Below are 18,352 nucleotides of genomic sequence, written 5' to 3' on the forward strand. Positions count from 1 at the left end.
GCTCAGAGCGGGTCCATCGTGGCGCAGCCGCCTCTGTGTCCCAGTGAAGCAGAGCTGCTCTCTGCTCCGCAATGGCCAGGGGACAGGGAGGCTGACGGCGTGTGCCATTGCACGAGCATCGCCCAAACCCCCTCCTGCCCTGCACAATCCCAGCCCAGCAGTGGCACGTAGCCCATGGCAGGAGCCCAAAGCAGCCACGGGCAGTGAAGCCCACAGCCTCCTGCCCCATCCCTGTCCCCTGCCTGCTCAGAGCTGGACCGTGCTCCTGCTCCTCCTGCCCTGCTCTCCCTGACACCTCCTGCTCCCCACAGGGCTCCTGGTGCCGTGGCCCTCCCAGACCTGCCCCACTCCAGCTCCAGCCGCTGGGACCAGAGAAAGCAGTCCCACATGCCTTTGAGGGGGCAGCACACCCAAAGCCCCCGCCTTTGGCAGGGGACAGAGCACAGCTCTCCCCTGGGGCAGAGTGAGCCTTGCACACCCTACCCTGCAGAGCCCCATGCCCGGTGCTAGTTCCCCCTTTCCCAGCGGCGTGGGTGCAGGCTGGTGCACCCCAGCTCAGCGCCACGGCTCTCTGCAGCAGCTCTCCCTGCTCCATGTGTGCTGGGAGGCAACCAGCAACACTCCCGGGGCAGGACCAGGTGGACACTGAGGACGGGGGACAGGACACTCCTCCCCCGTGTCCCATCCCTGCTCACCATTGGGGAGTGCAGGCAGTGGGGCTCCGGGAGCACTGTCCGTGCCCCCAGCCCAGCTGCTTGCAGGTCACCAGTGACCTGGAAAGGGCACACTGCGGAGGATGCATTAGCTGTGGGCCACGAGCCCAGCACTATCCCGGGAGTCTCCCCTGAGCGGGATTGTTCGTGCCTGGCGCTCCCACGGTCCCGACATGGTGCTGCCGTGGGAAGGTGCAGCTCAGCTCGGCTGCCCCCACCCCAGCAGGGTTTAAATCCCAGCTGGCGAGCCCGGCAGCAGAGCCCTCTGACAGCAGCACAATGCCGGGCGAGCGCACCCTCCTCCTGGTGCTCCTGGTGCTGTTTGTGGAGCTGCTGCCCACCCCGGCCCGGCAGCACCACGCTGGGGACCAGGGCACCGTCCCCATGGTCACCCAGGCACCGCACCAGGCCCCGTGGGGACGCCGGCCCCCCACCATCCTGCCTGTCCCTCACAAAGCGGGTGAGTGCCCAGCGGTGGGGAGCAGGTCCCTGCGCCCCCCCAGGCTGTACTGCATCTCCGACCACAGCTGTCCCGGCGCCGAGAAGTGCTGCCAGAGCGGGCAGGTCAGGACCTGCCTCCTCCCCACCACAGGTACCACTGGCTCCCCTCGAGAGATGCCAGCGTGGGGACAGGGTGGTGGGTGGGATGCAGGCGGGGGTCGGTACCCATATCGGGCGACCCTGGTGCGAGCCCTGCTCCCTGGACATGTGGCTGCACTGAAGCATCTCCCCCTGCAGAGAACCCGGGCTACTGCTCCCGTGCTGTCAGCGCCGGTGGGCAGAGCTGCAGGATGAGCTGCCGCAACGATACGGCATGCAGCCCCGGGGAGAAGTGCTGCACCCGTGGCTGCTGTGCCCGCTGCATGCGTGCCGAGCCAGGTAAGGTGGCCTGGGTGTCCCCATGCTGGGCTGGCGGTGCCACCCTGCCATTGCTCTGTGGGGGAGATGCAGGTGCCGTGGTGCCAGGCCAGCTCCACGCCGAGCCCCAGCCTCCCCTCCCCTCCAGCCAAACCTGGCCTCTGCCCATGGAAGCACGCCCGGAGGAGCGCCGCTGCCTGCCCCAACCGCTGCGCCGATGACCGGGACTGCCCCGGGAGCCGCAAGTGCTGCTTCTCCGGCTGCGGGCTGGCCTGCGTCCCCCCGGACACAGGTACAGCCCCACCATCCCTCCTATGGGGCCAGGCTCGCCAGACCTGCATCTCCCTGCCCAAGCAAGTGCACCCCCGGCACTGCCCACGGCTGCCCCACAGCCACCCCACAGCTGCCCCGCAGCTGTGCTGGCGGTGGCACGGCTCCATCCCTGCAGAGCCAGGCGTGTGCCTGGCCGTGCCGCCGGACAAGCCCCAGAGGCTGTGCCTGGCCGAGTGTGCAACCGGTGGCAGCCGTCCAGGCCCCTGGGAGCATGTGCCACTGGCTACAGCTCACGGTGCCACCCACAGGGACAGCCCTGGCCCCCTCCCGAGCCCCCACGCAGGAGCAGGTCCTTGGGGTCCAGGGATCACCATGCCCAGCTCCTCCATGCCGGGTAGGTGATGTCCCCAAGCGGGTGAGGGGCTGCACCCCATCCTGCCACCCCCATCCTGCACCCCCTTCCTGACACCCCCATCCTGCACCCCACTCAGGCTGGGTGCTGGCGAGGACAGTGGCCAGGGTTGTCCCTCAGTGCTCCAGCTGCCAGCTGGCATCCCACGTGCTGTTGTGACTGGTCTCACTGGGTCAGACTGGTGTGGGTGTGAGGCTGGCGGCCGAGGCCAGCAATGGGCTCTGGAAGAGAGGATGGGGGGCAGTATGGGGGGCAGGATAAGGGGCAGGACAGGGGCAGGATGAGGGCAGGATGGGGACAGGCTGGAGACTGAGGCCGTGCCAGGAGTGGGGCTGGGGGAAGCAGGATCCTGGCCTAGCCGCTGTCTCCATCGTCACCAGGGAGCCGCCGTGCCGCAGCAAAGCCCGGCGTGTGCCCTGTGGTGCTGCGGGGCTCCGTGGGACCCTGCCTGGAGCTGTGTGACACCGATGGTGACTGCCCCAGGCTTGCGAAATGCTGCACCACCGGCTGTGGCCACGTCTGCAAACCACCCACTAAGGGTAAAGCCACCGGCGCCCTGTGGGGCCGAGACCCCCCCGCATCCTCACCCTGCCCCGTCCCAGGCTGAGCCCCCCCAGCCAGGGCCATCACCCCTTTGGCTGTGCCCACCCTCCCCAGGTGCTACCCCTCGCTGCGACCCTCCTAAGGGGCGATGAGGGTGCAGAGACCCAGCTGGTGTCCCCATGGGGCAGGAGCTGGGCGAGGGGCTCACCCCCTGAGGGCAGGGCAGCTCCCCCACCCCGCAGGGGTGTCCCACGCACAGGGAGTGAGCCCCCCACCCTTCCGTCTCTCTGCATGTGCCAGCACGGCCTGGGCTCTGTCCCGCCGTGGCTGATGGTGACCGGGCGGCCGAGTGCCTCCTCCTTTGCCTGCAGGACAAGGATTGTCCCCCCGGCCAGAAGTGCTGCCTGCAGGACTGCGGCCGGGCGTGCGTCCCCCCGCTGCGGGGTAAGAACCCCCCCCAAGCCTGCCACCTCCTGGGTCCTAGCAGCCCCGAGGCACCATGCAGGTCTTGCCACTGCAGCAGGTCCAGCCTGGAGGGGACAAAGGGAGGCTGGTGGGTGCCAGCGTGGGGACACCCCCAGGGCACCCGTCCCTTGGAGCAGGAGCGCTCATCCTGCGCTGACCACCTCGTCCATCTCTTCCAGGCACGGCCTAGCCCTGGCTGGGAAGGGCTACGCTGGGAGCTGCGATTTTGGGGCTGCCCCCCACCCTGCTGCTGTCGCACCCCTGTGGGTGAGCAAGACCCCTGCACCCATCCATGTTCCAGATCCTGTGCACCGCCGGCGAGAGGTCACCAGCATCACTGTGATGGGTCCTGGACAAGGTCGTCGGCACCCCCAGCTCCTTCCAGCCACACTGCTGAGGGCTGCGCACTGCCTGCACCACCCCACTCCAGGCCAACGCTCCCGGCAGCCCGGGCATGGAGGAAAATCCCTGCATCCCCATCAGCTCCGGCCACTTTACAGCACTGAAATAGAATAAACCAGCACATGGCTGCCTTCTGCTCTGGCTCGCCACCCCTCTGCTCTGCTGCGGGTTCCCCGGGAGGCGCAGGCAGCCCTGGGCTGTGCACAGGCAGGGAGGTGCAGGCAGGCGTCCAGCAGCCCTTCCTGCAGGCAGGTGCTGCCCTGAGGCAGGGGGAGGTTCCCGTTTCCATGCGGGTGCCCTCCAGCCACCATCTCCCCATGGTGATCATCCCAATGTCCCCTTGGCAGTCATGGATGGGAGTGCAGAAACCAGTTCCCTCAGATTCCTTGCACAGAGGAAGGGCTCATTTGCATCCCAAAGTGTGAAAACCTGGTTGGAAAAGCAGTCATGGGAAGGGGGCAGGGAGCAGCGCCCACGTGCCAGGAGCCACGGCAGGACCCGCTTGCTCCCTGGTCCCAGCTCAGCCCCATCACCGTGCTGGGACACCTCTCCCACCTCATGGTGCCGGGCAGCACCGTGGTGGCAGAGCCCCACCAGCTGCTCCCACTGCTGCACCAGGGACAAGCCATGGGGTCTGTCCATGGCTCCCACCCCAAGGAGGAGAGGGACAAGCGGGGCTGGACGGAAACCCAGGCAGCGGGTCACAGCCAGCTGTGGCAGGGACAGGGCTGTGTGCCATGGGGGACAGCACCTGCTTGACCCCAGCTGCCCTCCCCGGCCCCACGGGTCATCCTGACCCGAAAGCATGGCTCAGCTGGAGATAAGCGCGATGGCTGGCGGGGCGCCGGTAGGTTCTGGGAACTGCCCCTCCTCCTGCTCCTCCTGCCCCTCCTGCCTGCGGCACGGCCAGTCTGCCACGGCCAGCAGCCTGGCTACAGCTGCCCCCTCACCCTGGGCACCCCCAGCAGAGACATTAAACGCGGCCCCAGCTCAGCTCTGGACACGCGCGACATCCCCAGCAGCACCATGTGGTCAGGGGTTTTCCTCCTCCTGGGGTTCCTCGTCCTCAGGGCAGAGCCGGGCACTGCACCGGAGGAGAAACGTGGTGAGTACTGGCAGGCAAACCTGGCAGGCGCCCGGCACAGGCATCCTGGGGCCAGCTCCTTGCACTCCGCCACCCCCCACCCTGTGCCCCTGCCATGTCGCCCTCTGTCCCTGCCCGGCACATGCTGGCATTGCTTGGCACATGCTGGTGGGGATGGTGTCCCAGCTGGCTGCAGTGCCGTGCCGCAGCCCCGCTGCCTCGGGGAGCCCGCTCCCACCCCGGGCTGCACGGACACATGTGTGTGCCCCTCACGCACACCCCCACGCACACCCCCTGCACCCTGCGTGCCCAGCAGCCATCAGCACCCAGGGGTGCTCCACATGGCAGGAGCCCTCCCGGCCTCCCCGGGCACCCCCGCACCGACATGGGCAGACCTGGCTCTGGGCTGTCTGTGCCCACAGAGCCCAGCGCCTGGCCCAGCGCCGAGGAGTCGTCTCTGGGCAGAGCGGGGGCTGCACGGCGAAGGCGGGAGCAAGGAGGGTGCTGTCAGAGGTTGGCAGGGGTTGTGCAGGGGTGCAGGGGTGCACGGACCCCCCCGCACTTGCACCCTTGCAGTGTCTGGGCTCTGCTCCTCACACCTCCCATCCCTTCCCCGCTCCTGCATGTGGCTTCCTACCACGGAGATGGACCCAAACCCCAGCAGAGGGGCCTGGGCCCCCGCTGCCAGGGCCCCCCCACTGTGGGGGCGACGCCGGGGGCGGTTGTGCCCAGCTGCAGCTGCTCTGCCCCAAGACACCAGCCGGGTTCCTTCTTTGTTTTAACCAAACAGCTGCTGTTTGGAGTGAAACCTCCCGGCAGCGTCTCTGTTTGCAGCCCAAACAGCGCGGCCCCGCCAGGAGCCGGCAAGGGGTGTTTGCGGAAACTGCTGCTCCCTCAGCGTCTCCCACCTGGGTGGGCAGGAGCCAGGCACAGGTGCCAGCTCCAGCTGGAGCTCGCCTGTGCCAAAGGCAGGGCTGTCCCAATTTTCCCAGCCAAGAGGAGCATAGGGTGCCAGCAGGAGGAGGAGGAGGAAGAAGAGCAGGAGGCAGCGGCGAGGAGCACGCTGCTTGCAGTGAGGATGCTCGGGACAGCAGGATGCTCAGGGACGGATCCTGACCTCCAGCTGGTGCCGCCTCGGTGCTGGCTTCTCCCTGACAGGGCCAGTGGCACTACCTGTGGCACTCGCTGCCTTGTGAGGGCATGCACAGCCCTGTGCCGTGCCATGCTGTGCCGTGCAGGTCTCGGTGTGGGGTACGGCAGCCCCGGGGCCGTGGCGCAGGGGAGGCTCCAGCCCCACTCCAACCAGTCCCTCTCCTGCCACGGGGCTGCCCGCACCCCAGGCTCTGCCTGGCAGCCCCAGGCATTGCCATCAGCCGGGCACTGCCACGCCAGCAAGGGAGGGTCAGCATGAGCTGAGTTCCTGCCAGGACCCTGCCCCCCGAGGCTACGCTCCCCTCTCCGGTCCCCTGTCCCCATAAGCGGGGACCCATGCTCCGCTCCCCGGCGGATGGAGCTTTACCACCTGGTGCTGCCCTGATGCCGCCGTCCCACTGCAGGGGATCCGGAGAAGCCGGGGAGGTGCCCACGGGACTTCACGCGCTGCCTGCGCCTGGAGCCCCCACTCTGCACCAACGACTCCAGCTGCCCTGGCGGGCACAAGTGCTGCCCCCGGGAGTGCCGGCTCCGCTGCACCCCCCCAGCAGAAGGTACGGCACCGCGGCACAGCCCCTGGCACCACCTCTGTCCCAGGACAGTCCCCATCCTTGTGCCGTCCCCATCGCCACAGAGCAGCTCTCTGTGGGCTGCTGGCAGCCTCCTGCCCGCAGCTCCCAAGGCTGGGATGGGGCGCATGGAGAGGGTCCAGGATGGGGCGCGTGGAGAGGGTCCAGGATGGGGCACGTGGAGAGGGTCCGGGATGGGGCACATGGAGGGGTACAGAGAGGGGCAGGCAGCAGGGTCCCGCCTGGGGGGACTTCCCGTCACTCTCCTGGGATGCTGCTGGTGCAGCCTCACCTCTTGGCCCCACACCGCTCGGTGTTGCAGAGAAACCCGGTGCCTGCCCGGAGGCAGCCCCCGAGGGGCTCTTTTACCCCTGCTCCTTCCCCTGCCTGGAGGACAAGGACTGCCTGGGAGCGCAGAAGTGCTGCCCGCTGGGCTGTGGCCCTGCCTGCCTGGAGCCGGTGCAGGGTAAGGCCCCCATTGGGCCAGCGGGAGAGCCAGGGTCACCGCAGAGCTCCTCTGTGCCATGGACATCTGCCACCACCCCACCGCCACAGGCCACCGCGGTGGCCACGCACCACTTCCCCTACATCGGTAAACCCCAGCACCGACACATGGGCCACAGCAAGTGGCCGGGGAGCCCCCGGGCAGGCAGGGCAGTCCATTGGGAATGCTGAAGCCTCACGCCTGCTCTGCTCCACCAGATCAGCCCAAACCCGGGGAGTGCCCTGTGGCGCAGCCAGGGCTGTGCCAGGAGCGATGCCGAGGTGACAGCGACTGCCCCGACGCGCAGAAATGCTGCAACAGCAGCTGTGGCCGCCAGTGCGTGCCGGCAGCCCCGGCTGGTGAGACAGGATGGGACGGGACAGGCAGCGCGGGCCGAGCTGTGGCTTGGGGACCAGGGGTGATGCCACGGGGCCATGGCCAGCCTGAGGCACAGAGCCGTGGCACAATGGAGGCCCCCTCGCTCTGGGCTCGCTGGGGTGGGCTCTGTCGGGGTTGGCAGGAGAGACACTGCCTGTCCCCAGCTTCTCGCTGCTGTTCCCTGTGCATTGCCTGCACAGGGGGACGCGGTGCTCGGGGCTGCGGTGCCACCGGGGTATTACCCACAACAGGCAGAGAGGGACCAGGGTGGGGACCCAGCGTGTGGCTCCCAGGTGGGCACTGGGATGGGGAGGGGGCAGCGAGACCACCCTGCAGGGAGGCCACCCTCCCACTCTCACCTCCCCCCTGCTGACACCGCCGGCCGGGCCCTGCTCCGCGGCACAGAGGACACCAGCCCTGTCCCAGCCACCCCGCAGCCGCACCACCAGCAGAGGTGCCGTCAGGACCAGGACTGTCCCCCGTCCCAGGTGTGCTGTCACCAGCGGTGCAGCCAGGAGTGCCACACACACAGCCGAGGTGAGGGGGGCAGGAGCCGCCTTGAAGTCCCTGCTGCCGAGCTGCCCCCCCGCACAGAGCGGGGCTGGGTGGGAGCGCAGGATTGACAGAGGGGACAGATGTGTCCTGGTCCTTGCTGGCGTCCCTGGCACCATGTGCAGCTGCAAGCCATCTGCCTCACAGGGACCCCCACAGCCACGCCAGCCTGGCAGGAGGGGACGAGGTGCTGGAGCAACAGGGACTGCAGCGGTGGGGAGACATGCTGTGGCGGCCGGTGCGCGGGGTTGTGCAGTGCTGAGCACCAAGGTGGGACACGGAGAGCGGCTGAGTCCAGAGAGCCATGGGGCTCCTCTCCGCAGCCCCCGTGCCCCTTGGCTGAGGGGTCTGGTGCCAGCCCCAGGTTCCCCACGGGAGGAGATGCCGCAGCGCTGCCAGGGGCAGAGCCATGCTGCGGTGCCCAGTGTCCCTGGGCCTGTGGTGCCAAGGGGGCTGCGTGGGGGCGGCTGGACTGTGGTGTGGGTCTGCACAGCCACCCCGGGGGCACCACAGCCACCCAGCACCGTGTCCTGCAGGGAAAGCCGGCTTCTGCCCGACCCGCGCTGGGCTGTTCCCCAGCTATGACTGCAGAGCCTGGTGCCAGCATGATGCCGAGTGCCCCGGCAAGGAGAAGTGCTGCCTGCACGGCTGTGACTATGTCTGCCTGCCTCCGTCCCGAGGTGCGAGCCACTCAGTCCCACAGCGGGCAGGGCAGGGAAGGAGCGGGCAGGGGTGTCCCCCTCAGCTCTGGGAGCTGTGGGTCTGGGCAAGGGAGACCCGCTGTCATCCCCCACATCCCCAGCCCCACTGCCTCCTGCCCCCCAGAGAAACCAGGCATCTGTCCCTTGGCCGAGGGGACACTGACCACCGCGGCCCCATGTGGCACTGCCTGCACTGGGGACTGGCAGTGCCCGGGGGCTGAGAAGTGCTGCAGGAGCAGATGTGGCCATGCATGCTCGGCCCCCGAACAAGGTGAGGGGACAGTCACTGGGATGGAGGTGCCGCACACTGTCGGGCACACTGGCAAACCTCCCGCGGGGCTGGATGTGGGGCAGTGCTGCCTCAGGGCAGGCACTCAGACCCTTTGGGGTGCAGCCGTCAGGGTGCCCCAAGGCTCCAGGTAAGGCAAGTGCCTGCAGCGCTGGGGGGGTGCTTGCCCCTGCCCCTGCTGCCCCTTCCCGCCCTTCTCAGACAAACCCGGCAAGTGCCCAAAGGTGAGGCCGCGGCAGACGCCGGAGCTGTGTGTGGAGGAGGATTCCTGCACCCACGACAGGGACTGTCCCCGGCAGGAGAAGTGCTGCTTCTCCGGCTGCGCCATGCACTGCACCCGTCCTGCCCGAGGTGAGCACGGGCAGCCCGGCCACTGGCACGGGGCAGCGGTGCCCGAGCAGGGCTGGGACCCTGTGTCCTCTCCCGGGTGCTCCCTCCCACAGAGCACCCCGGGGAGTGCCCCCGGGCAGAGCCGTGCTGGGACCCGCGGCGCAGGCGCAGGAGCCAGTGCCTGGATGACAGTGTCTGCCAGCGCGAGGAGAAGTGCTGCGACACCGGCTGCGGCTGGGAGTGCATGGCCGTGCCCAGAGGTAGTGGAAGCAGGGTCTCGGGGGGAGCCAGCCACCAGCTCCGCAGGGCGGCCAGGTGACAGCAGGTCACTGTGCCCCTGCAGACAGTCAGGACAGGGCTGGCAGCCGGTGCACAGAAGAGTGCGAGGCCGACTCGCAGTGTCCCCGGGGACAGAGGTGCACGAGCACCGGCTGCGGACGCGTCTGCATGGACATCCCCGGAGGTGAGAGCCAGCCAGGCCCCCCAGGAGCTGTGCAGAGCCGCCCCAGGGTGCCCCATGGAGGGGTGCTCCCAGCCGGTCCCCCCCAGCCGAGTGCTTGTCTTGCAGGCAGAGTGGGGGTGTGCCCCGTCCCCAGGGAGGGGGGGACGTGCCTGGACCTGTGCAGTTTCGACGAGGAGTGTCCCTGGGGCCACAAGTGCTGCAGCAATGGCTGCGGCCACGTCTGCATGCCGGCCTCGCTGCAAGGTCAGTCCCTTGTGCCAGGATGAGAGTCCCCCTGCCCAGCTGAGCCCCGCGGGGACAGAGCCCAGGGTCCCCCTGGCACTGACCCCGCAGGGACATCCTGGCCCTCCCTCCCTAACGAGGACCCCCACCGTCGCCACACTGGAGACCCGTGCCAGGGGCTGCCGAGGTGGCTGTGCCCATGGGGTCCTGCCCCTTCTGGCTCCAGGGATGTGATCTGCCCCGTCCTTCTTTCCACATCTCCCCCTCTTCCCATGCAAGTGATGAGCATGCACGGTCTCAGCTGTCCTCTCTCGCCCGCAGAGCGTGACGCTGCAGTTGTGCCACGGCACGGTGCCAAGCAGTGCAGGGAGGAGTGCGAGGCCGACTCGCAGTGTCTCTGGGGACAGAGATGTACCCGCACCGGCTGCAGCCGCATCTGCATGGACGTCCCTGGAGGTGAGATGCAGCTCAGCCAGCCAGGACCCAGGCGTTGCCCCAGGAGCCGTGGGGTGCCCCAAGTTGGGTGCCCCATGGCGGGGTGCTCTGCCTTGCAGGGAGAGAGGGAGCGTGCCCCGTCCCCAGCAGCCGCGGGACGTGCCTGGACCTGTGCAGCCTCGACGAGGAGTGTCCCTGGGGCCACAAGTGCTGCAGCAACGGCTGCGGCCACGTCTGCACGCGAGTGCCTGGTGGTAAGGGGGCCCAGGGCCACTGAGCTTGGGCTGGCACTGGGGCTGGCACTGGGACATGTGGGGTGCCAGCCAGACCTGCGTGAAGGGCACAGCCCTCGGTGCGCTCCTGGCTCAGCATCGCTGCAGGGCCGGCTCCTGCTGCTGCCCCATCGCTCTGCTCTGGGCAGAGATACACCTTCGGGACGAGGGGACCTGAAGGGACATGGGGTGGGATGAAGCTCTCGCCAGAAATGACCATCCTTGGCTGCAACCTTGGCCACCAGTCCCACGTTCCTGCAGCCTCAGGGCTCCCTAAAAGCATGTCCTCCTTTTCAGACGCTGTGTGATGGGAGAGCAGCTCCTCCGTGGCAGGAAAACACCTTTGTTAGGGGACACGGGGTGGTCACGGGCCCCAGCTGGCCTGTTCCCTCCCCACCACCTCCAGCAATAAAGCACGTGCGTGGCCACCTCCAGCCACCCCCGAGTCTCGGCAGTGCCAGGCTGGCCCCAACAGGCCCTGGGATGGCCCGTCATGCACCCAGAGCAGCCCTGGTATCTCCACAACTTGTCAGGGATGGTCCCGATGGTCCTGCCAAGGCTGGGGTCGGTGCCACGGGGCCAGCGAGGTGGTGCAGACACAGACCCGCAGGGCCAGGGGCAGGCTGCGGGACGGGCACCACCCCAGGCGTCCATCGAGGCGGGGGCCGTTCCTCCTCCATTTGGTCACTTTAGCTCCCAGCCGGGTCACGTCAGCAGCTTGAGGGCAGAGCCGGGGCTGGGAGCTCATCCAGAGGCAGTGGGAGTGTGGGGTGGTGGCCGGGGCGAGCCCTTGGGCTGCCGTGCGGTGCTGCTGAAGGCACCCATCGCCCGGCCCCAGCGAGGGGGGAACGGCCCCAAGGGACGGGCACTGCCCGCTCCTGCCTGCACGGGCAGGAAGGACAAGACCCAGACGTGCTCATCCCAGGACCTGTCCTTGTATTGAAGTGTCACAGTCCCAGGGGAGTGTCGGGCTCCTCCATCCGGGCACCACGCCATGTCGCTGTGGGTGCACGTCCCTGCCCTCGGGCTGGCAAGCATCCCCAGGCGAGCCACAGCCCCCAGCATGGCCACCCCGGCAGCAGTGCTCGTTGCCACCAGCCCCATGAGGAATATCTCCCTGCAGGGACAGGGATGTGGCCACCGACAGCAGCTTCTCCTGGGCAGGGGCTGTGCAGAGGCCACCACGCTCCCCGGGTCAGTGCTACCGGGCACCTGGAACTGAGAGATGGGGGGTCAGGAGCGGGGCCAGGCCGGGCATCGCCGGGGGCAGGAGCAGCCGCCGGCCGCAGCACATGGCACACGGCACACGGCTAGTTACCGACGTGGGAGCAGGCCTGGAAGCACTCGCCCTCGGTCTCGAAGTTGTTCCTGTTGCCGCCGCAGCCGCCGTAGATGAACTCCTCACACTGCTGGCTGGAGGCGTTGAAGAAGAAGCGGCGGAAAAGCGCCTTGCAGTTGCCACAGACAGAGGGCAGGTAGCAGAAATCTGCATGGTCCAAGGGGGACAGGCTGAGCCAGGGACAGGATGGGGACACCACCGGGCTTGGTGCTCCCAGGACCCTCGGAGAAGTCTGCACAGCTCTGGTCCCCTCTCACCTCTGAACCCTTCTGATGGCAGCCGATTCTGCGCCCGCCTGCCCCACAGCCCCACGCACCAGCAGCCCAGGTGCTGCCCCACTGCACCCGTGGTCTGCAGGACCTGGAAAGAGCTTGGGGGCACCTCAGGGAACCCCCTTCCCTTGGCTCACCCCTCCTGTCGCCTGCCCCTGCTCTCACCACACCACCACTCCAGAGCCCCACCGCCGCGGCACCGAGCCCTCACCCAGCACTGGCTCCTGGCACGTGTAGCCGCATTTGCTGGGGCAGCACTTGGTGGCACCAGGGCAGCCGGCATCACCAGTGCAGCGGGAGCAGGAGGTGTCCCTGCGGCAGGCGACGCAGTCGTTGTCCAGCGGGTTCTCCACCTCCGGGATGTGGTAGCAGTACCCGGGCTTCACTGCGGGACACAGCGGCCGGGACGCTGGGGATGGCTGCAGAGCAAGGGGCTGAGCAGCCCCCCAGCACCCCAAGGCTGGACCTCACTTGCCCGTGACCCATGTCCCCATGGATGCCCGGCACCACGCAGAGGAGCGGGGAGCACCGGGCGGCAGCAGCACCTGGAGCATCCCTGTCCCCGGGACATGCCCTGGGCACACTCACCCATCCCTGGCTCCTCTCTTCCAGCCGCGCGCGGGGCCGGGCCAGACCGTGTAGCGAGGGGGAGCAGGGCTGCGAGGAGGAGGAGGAGGAGGAGGTGGCCGGGCGGCAGCTCCATGGTGCCCTGGGCAGCCGGGTCTGCACCCCGGGTGCGGCAGGCTGGGATTTAAGGTGCGCCGGCGGGGCGGAGGGAGCGGGTCTGGCGCCTGAGCCCGGATAATTCCTGCCATGTCGGTAACGAGCCACACCCAGGCAGGGCCCGGCCTCTCCGGCGGCATCCCAGCCACAGCCCTCAAGCCGGGGGGACCGGTAGGACAGGACGGCTGCCCCAGCGCAGCCCTCCCGGAGGCTGGACGGGTGGCGGTGGCATGCCCGGCCTGGGCTGGGCGCACGGCCAGTGCCCACCCACAGCACCCTGGGGACAAACCAGTGATGGGGACGGGCAAGGGGACATTGTCACTGGCCTCTCCGCTGACAGTGAGCATGGCAGTGCCATGTTAGGGCATGGAAAGCCACCGGCTCTGGCGCAGCCGTCAGCCAGAGAAGAGTCTGGGGCACCACACACCATGGCACTGCTCTCCCTGCGGTGCAGGTCCTCCTGGAAAGGCTGCACAAGAACCACGCAGGGGACATGTCCCTTCTTCCCTTTCTCCCATGCTCCCTCCCAGTTAATGGAGAGGACCCCAGGCAGGATGGTCCCACACACAGGGCTGAGCCTGTGGGTACTGCCTCGCCTGCTGTGGAAGGGGGGGTCCCGCAGGATGGTGATGCTCCCATCCGTTCCCATCCTGCAGGCACCATCAGCCCTTTGCCACCCACTTCATCACCCTCTCCCGGCTTGGGGCCATCCCCTTCACTCAGTCCCCTCCCGGGGGAATGCCTGCGCAGAGCCATGCCCTGTCCCCCCTGGCAGCCCCTGGCTCCCCGCAGCAGGTTGGGGTCTGGCGGCTGCATTGCCGGCATGAGGGGCATCCCCTGAGGATGGGACATGGCTCAGAGCCTGCCCTGCTCGTGGCTGGGGGTCAGACCCACAGCAGCGCAGGGCTCCCGGTGCTGGGCTGAGCAGCAGGCAGGTCCCCAGCATCCCGCCGGCAGCCGTGGGCGTGCGCGGGGTTAAACCTGCCAAAAGGAGGGAGAAACAGATTAAGCTGTTCCCATTCAGCAGCAATTATTGTCTTCTTAATTAATGCCGTAATTACTGTCCCAAAGGGGAAGTGGAGGGCAAGGAAAACTCCATGGGGAGAGGCCAGGAAAGTCGGTGGGGTTTGGAGGGAGGGGCCACGACCCGCCCGTGCCCCACCAAAGCTTCTCCCTGCCTCTCCTCCAAAGCCCCAGGACAGAGACCACGTCAGTGTCCCTGGCACGGGACACGGTGACATGGCAAAGCCTGAGCAGGGCAGGAGCAAAGCCAAAGGGATATGCCGGTGGCAATCGGGGGGCACAGGGTCAGGGTGGGTGGTAGGAAGGTGACCGCTCCACGGGGACTGCGGAGGTCCCGGAGCCGCGGCTCAGTGGCCATCCTCAGTGCATCTCCCACAACCTTGACCTGTCAGGGATGTTCCCGGTGGCACAGAGACTCCCAGCCCCACAGGAGGGATGGGCCACAGCACCAAAGTCTACCAGGGCTACATTTTTCCCCACTATCTCTCTGCAGTGTCTCAGTCGCCTGGGTGATCACTTTAATGACTGACATCGTCTTCCAGAGCAGCCCTTGCTGTCCCTGCACACGGGTAATGCCGTGGGCAAGCTGGGGGGACGCTGCAGTGGACGCAGGAGCCTGTCCTGGGAGTGCTGGGGTTCAGGGCATTGCGGAGGGTGAAGAGGGGCTGCTTCCAGGCAGATGGCGGGTTGCACACAACAGAAATCATGCCCCATGGGGGACCAGTGTCGGTGACCCCTGCCCTGCCCTACCACCGTGGAGGAAATAACGACCAGGGCAGCCCAGCCCAGGGAGCAGCCAGGAATGTGGCACCTCCCAGGGCGGGCACCCAGCAGGGACGGGGACAGGGACGGCACTGTGCCACCAGGATGGTGCTCCTGCCCAGACCAGGGCACGTGGCAGGAGAGGCACTGGGGGAGCCGAGGTGCGGAGCAGTTGCCCCCGGCCACGGCATGTTCCAGCTGGCCCCACACAGAGCCTGCTGGCCTGCTGAGACCGATGCTCCCCAGGGCTGACACAAGCCAGGTATTGTCCCTGCTGGCCATCCCAGGGACAGGGACATCTCCCATGGGGAGCAGGGACACCCTGGTAACAGTGGAGCCAGCTCCACTGCTCCTCGTCTCGCAGCTCCGTGTGCTCCTGGGATGGGTCATCCCACCTCCGTCCTGCACACAGGGACACACCGATGGGAGAGGATCCCCATGCAGCCGGCATGGGCACGCGCGGTTTAGGTGGCACACGCAGCGTGGACTGTACGCACGCCCACGCATGCAGATACACACGAAGCATGGACTGCACACACACACACACGTGTCCACACCTTGCCGGCTCCCCTTGCACGTGCGCACACACACGCAGGCGCAGGCAGCCTGCCCGGCCCAGCCTGCCAGAGCCCTCCTGCCTCTGGCAGGGACAGGCGCTCCCGGAAGGGAGCTGGCAGGGAAAACCCCGGCGGCTCCGGTGCCTCCATCCTTGCGACACACTGCACCAGCAGAGCCACCTGCACCCCCATGCGGCACCGGGACAGGCAGCAGCTCCCGGGACAGCCCCTGCCGCTGGTGCAGCCTGTGGCACTCCTGCAGATACCCCCAGCGGTGCGGTGTTAGGGGCGGCTTCTGGACCCTTGGGAAAAACAGGGCCCAAGCGATTGCCATGGGGTTCCGAGCATGGGGAGAGCCATGGGTGGGAAGTGCAGCCAGACCCTGGGAAGAGCCGTGTCCCTCCGAGTGACAGTGCTGGTACAGATCCATGACCCTGCCTGGAGCCCCCAGCAGTGGGCAGCCACAGGGGCCAAGGTGTCCGGTCCTGCCAGCCCCATGGAAGGGAGTAGGAAGCAAGAGGCAGCTCCAGCACTGTGTGACGGGGACAAAAGCACCCACCCCAGCTCTGGCGAGGACACAGGACACGATGCTACAGCTCCACAGCCCGGGTGCCCAAGCAGAGCCCCTTTTCCACACGCAGCCTCCAGCTCCCCGTCCCCAGCACCAGGACCCTGTGCTCCCCAGCCAGCCCTGGTCCCCAGCTGCCACCCCAAGGCGTGGGGATGGGTGGGCACCCGCTGGCCAGGAGGTGTGGCGCTGAGGGGCTGGTGGCTGCACAGGGCTGTGGACCGTGTCCGGTCACAGTATGTCCCTCAGGAGCCAGTGATTGTTCCTGGAGGCAGAACAATGCCCGGAGAGCTGCCAGGGCACCACGGGCTGCTCCACAGCACCCAGCTGGGGAGCCACCTCCACTGCCTCGGCAGGGCCAGCCTCACGCTGGGGTCCCCCGTCCCCTCGCTGCCACCTGTCCTGTACCTGTCTCCCGTAGCAGGAAGTGCGCTGGTTGCTCTCGGCTTGTGGCGTGGCATGGCACGGCATGACACAGCATGGCACAGCACAGCACAGCTCTCTCAGGGCTTCACAGAGCCCAATGCCAAGCAGCAGCACCTTTGTGCCTCCCTGTGCAGCTCGTCCAGCAGCAGCAGCCCACAGGAGGGAGGGGACAGAGGGGTTCATGCTTAGACGGAATGTGCCGAGCACTGGGGCACGGACAGGGTCACTGGGACCAACCTCCAGCCCTGGGAGGATTTAAACCCCTGCCTGAGCCCAGGCGGGCAGCCCCCACGCTGCCCGTCCCCACCATGCGGCTGCTGTCACTGCTCCTGCTCCTGGGGCTCTGCTGCCTCTGGGCCCGCCTGGTGTCCACAGGTGAGCACAGGGTGGGCATGGGGACACGGTGGGGCGGGGCTGCGGGAGGATGCACAGCCCAGGGTGGGCACAGGGACACGGTGGGACAGAGCTGCAGGAGGATGCACGGCCGCGTGTAAAGGGACGAGTGTGGCCGTGGCTGGGGTTCAGCCTCCCGCACAGCAGTGCTGTCATCCCACACAGCACGCTGAAGTGACCAGGAAACCCCGCCGTGGCTCCCCCAGGACAGGTGACCAGGGTGTTGGGACCCCTTCACCCCCAGGGCCCCGCTGTGGGGCCAATGGCTGCGCCCCAGCATGCTCAGAGACGAGGGCTTGGGACATGGATGCTCCCGTCTCCCCCCAGGATTCACCTAGCCCTTGCCTGGAAGGAGGAGGAACACGAGGAACCCACGTGTGCAGCCACCCCGCACCACCCTGTGTCGGACAGACAGACAGATGGCCATGGAAGGATCCATGGGCTACAGGATGAGCACCCATCTCCCCATCCCACCTCCACCACCTCGCCCTCCGCTCAGCGCTGAGCACAGGGGTCTCTGTGTCGCCCCCATTTCCCAGTAAACCCAGCCTGTGATGAGCACTGACTGGCTCTCACTGTGTCAGTCTCCTGCCGAGCCCCCACTGGTCCCCATGGGACCACCTCAGCCCCCGTGGGAGGGTTGGGGTCCCAGGCAGGGGCTGTGCCACCACAGCCAGCAGGTCCTGGGTGACCTGTACACGAGTCCTGCCCAAACACCATGGGTCCGGCCATTCCTGCCTATTCCTGTTCCTATTCCCAGAGACCCTCCTGGGAGCAGGGACCTGGTGGGACCCCGTCGTGTCCCCAGAGAGGACCTGGGCTTGCCCCTGGGCCACGGTGACACAGCCAGCCCCAACCTCACCTTGGTGCAGCGGGAGCATCATGGGGCTGCCCTGAACCCTCGGGGGTCAGCTGGGGGTGCCCCTCTCATCTGGAACAGGCAGTGGTCCCCCAGCTCCCGTCTCCACTGCCGGCACAGCACGGCACAGATGAGGGTCCAAGGGGCACACAAGCTCCCAGTGCCCCATGAAACCCCCCCGTGCAAAACCACCAGATCTGTGACCCATGGGTGTCCATGCCCGCGTGGCTCCTGGCTGAGCTCTGCCATGATGGCTGCTTTTGTAGGATGCCGGGGGGCCTTGGCCATGGAGCAGCTCGCTGCAGGGAGCCCCAGGGAGCCAGGGGCAGGACAGACCCCACAGGGAGGTTTCTCCTGACCCAAGGACGTTCTACTGGTCCTGGCCATGTGCCTGGCCGGGGCTGTCCCTGTGGCTCTCCCATGGGGGACAGAGTCACGTCGCTGTGCAAAGGGCCCTGCCAAGCCCACGCGAGGCGGGAGCAGTCACGGGATCTCCCCGTGCACAGGGCAGGGCTGGGCAGCCCTGATGGCCTGGCAGCACCAGGCACTTTGACCAGGGACAGCTTGTCACACCAAGCTGGTGGCCCAATGTAGGGTTTATTAGGAAAGAGAAGGTCCTGCCCAAAACACCATTGGTGCCTGGGACCGGCCCTGGCAGAGTGAGGCAGAGGAGGAGGCCGAGGGCAACCGCCCCTGTCCCCACCTGCTGTGGGCTTTTCTTGTCCCACACACTCCTCACACACCCTGTGGCATTGGTCACCAAGCATCATCGCCATCACCACCGCCATCGTCATAACTGTCATCATCACCGTCACCATCATAATCATCTCCAT

The 18,352-nt window shown here is 67.5% G+C and overlaps 2 protein-coding genes across 2 annotated transcripts; both read left to right on the forward strand.

Moving 5' to 3' along the window:
* Positions 1-1,498: 1,498 nt before the first annotated feature.
* WFDC3 (WAP four-disulfide core domain 3) lies at positions 1,499-3,536 on the forward strand. Its single transcript, XM_063350324.1, has 5 exons — positions 1,499-1,592; positions 1,720-1,863; positions 2,637-2,795; positions 3,100-3,243; positions 3,444-3,536. Exons 1-5 carry the CDS (start codon positions 1,505-1,507, stop codon positions 3,452-3,454), a joined length of 546 nt encoding a protein of 181 aa, XP_063206394.1. The 5' UTR covers positions 1,499-1,504; the 3' UTR covers positions 3,455-3,536.
* Positions 3,537-4,572: 1,036 nt separating this feature from the next.
* Positions 4,573-11,030, forward strand: LOC134522649 (balbiani ring protein 3-like). The gene is made up of 15 exons (XM_063350474.1): positions 4,573-4,771; positions 6,307-6,456; positions 6,794-7,063; positions 7,174-7,314; positions 7,739-7,870; positions 8,033-8,155; positions 8,422-8,565; positions 8,711-8,857; positions 9,077-9,226; positions 9,319-9,465; positions 9,549-9,668; positions 9,774-9,911; positions 10,212-10,346; positions 10,445-10,579; positions 10,895-11,030. The coding sequence occupies exons 1-15, from the start codon at positions 4,693-4,695 to the stop codon at positions 10,903-10,905; spliced, it is 2,022 nt and encodes a 673-aa protein (XP_063206544.1). The 5' UTR covers positions 4,573-4,692; the 3' UTR covers positions 10,906-11,030.
* Positions 11,031-18,352: the final 7,322 nt, after the last annotated feature.

This window comes from Chroicocephalus ridibundus, chromosome 12 (genome assembly GCF_963924245.1).
Source record: "Chroicocephalus ridibundus chromosome 12, bChrRid1.1, whole genome shotgun sequence".
NCBI classification, from domain to species: Eukaryota; Metazoa; Chordata; class Aves; order Charadriiformes; family Laridae; genus Chroicocephalus; species Chroicocephalus ridibundus.

Excerpts from the sequence above, each read along its gene's own strand:
- WFDC3 (XM_063350324.1), top strand. The coding sequence starts at position 1,505 with ATGAGCTGCCGCAACGATACGGCATGCAGCCCCGGGGAGAAGTGCTGC. Across the intron at positions 1,593-1,719 it reads CTGCATGCGTGCCGAGCCAG|CCAAACCTGGCCTCTGCCCA; the intron begins GTAAGGTGGCCT and ends CCTCCCCTCCAG. Across the intron at positions 2,796-3,099 it reads CTGCAAACCACCCACTAAGG|CACGGCCTGGGCTCTGTCCC; the intron begins GTAAAGCCACCG and ends TGCATGTGCCAG.
- LOC134522649 (XM_063350474.1), top strand. The coding sequence starts at position 4,693 with ATGTGGTCAGGGGTTTTCCTCCTCCTGGGGTTCCTCGTCCTCAGGGCA. Across the intron at positions 4,772-6,306 it reads TGCACCGGAGGAGAAACGTG|GGGATCCGGAGAAGCCGGGG; the intron begins GTGAGTACTGGC and ends GTCCCACTGCAG. Across the intron at positions 6,457-6,793 it reads CTGCACCCCCCCAGCAGAAG|AGAAACCCGGTGCCTGCCCG; the intron begins GTACGGCACCGC and ends TCGGTGTTGCAG.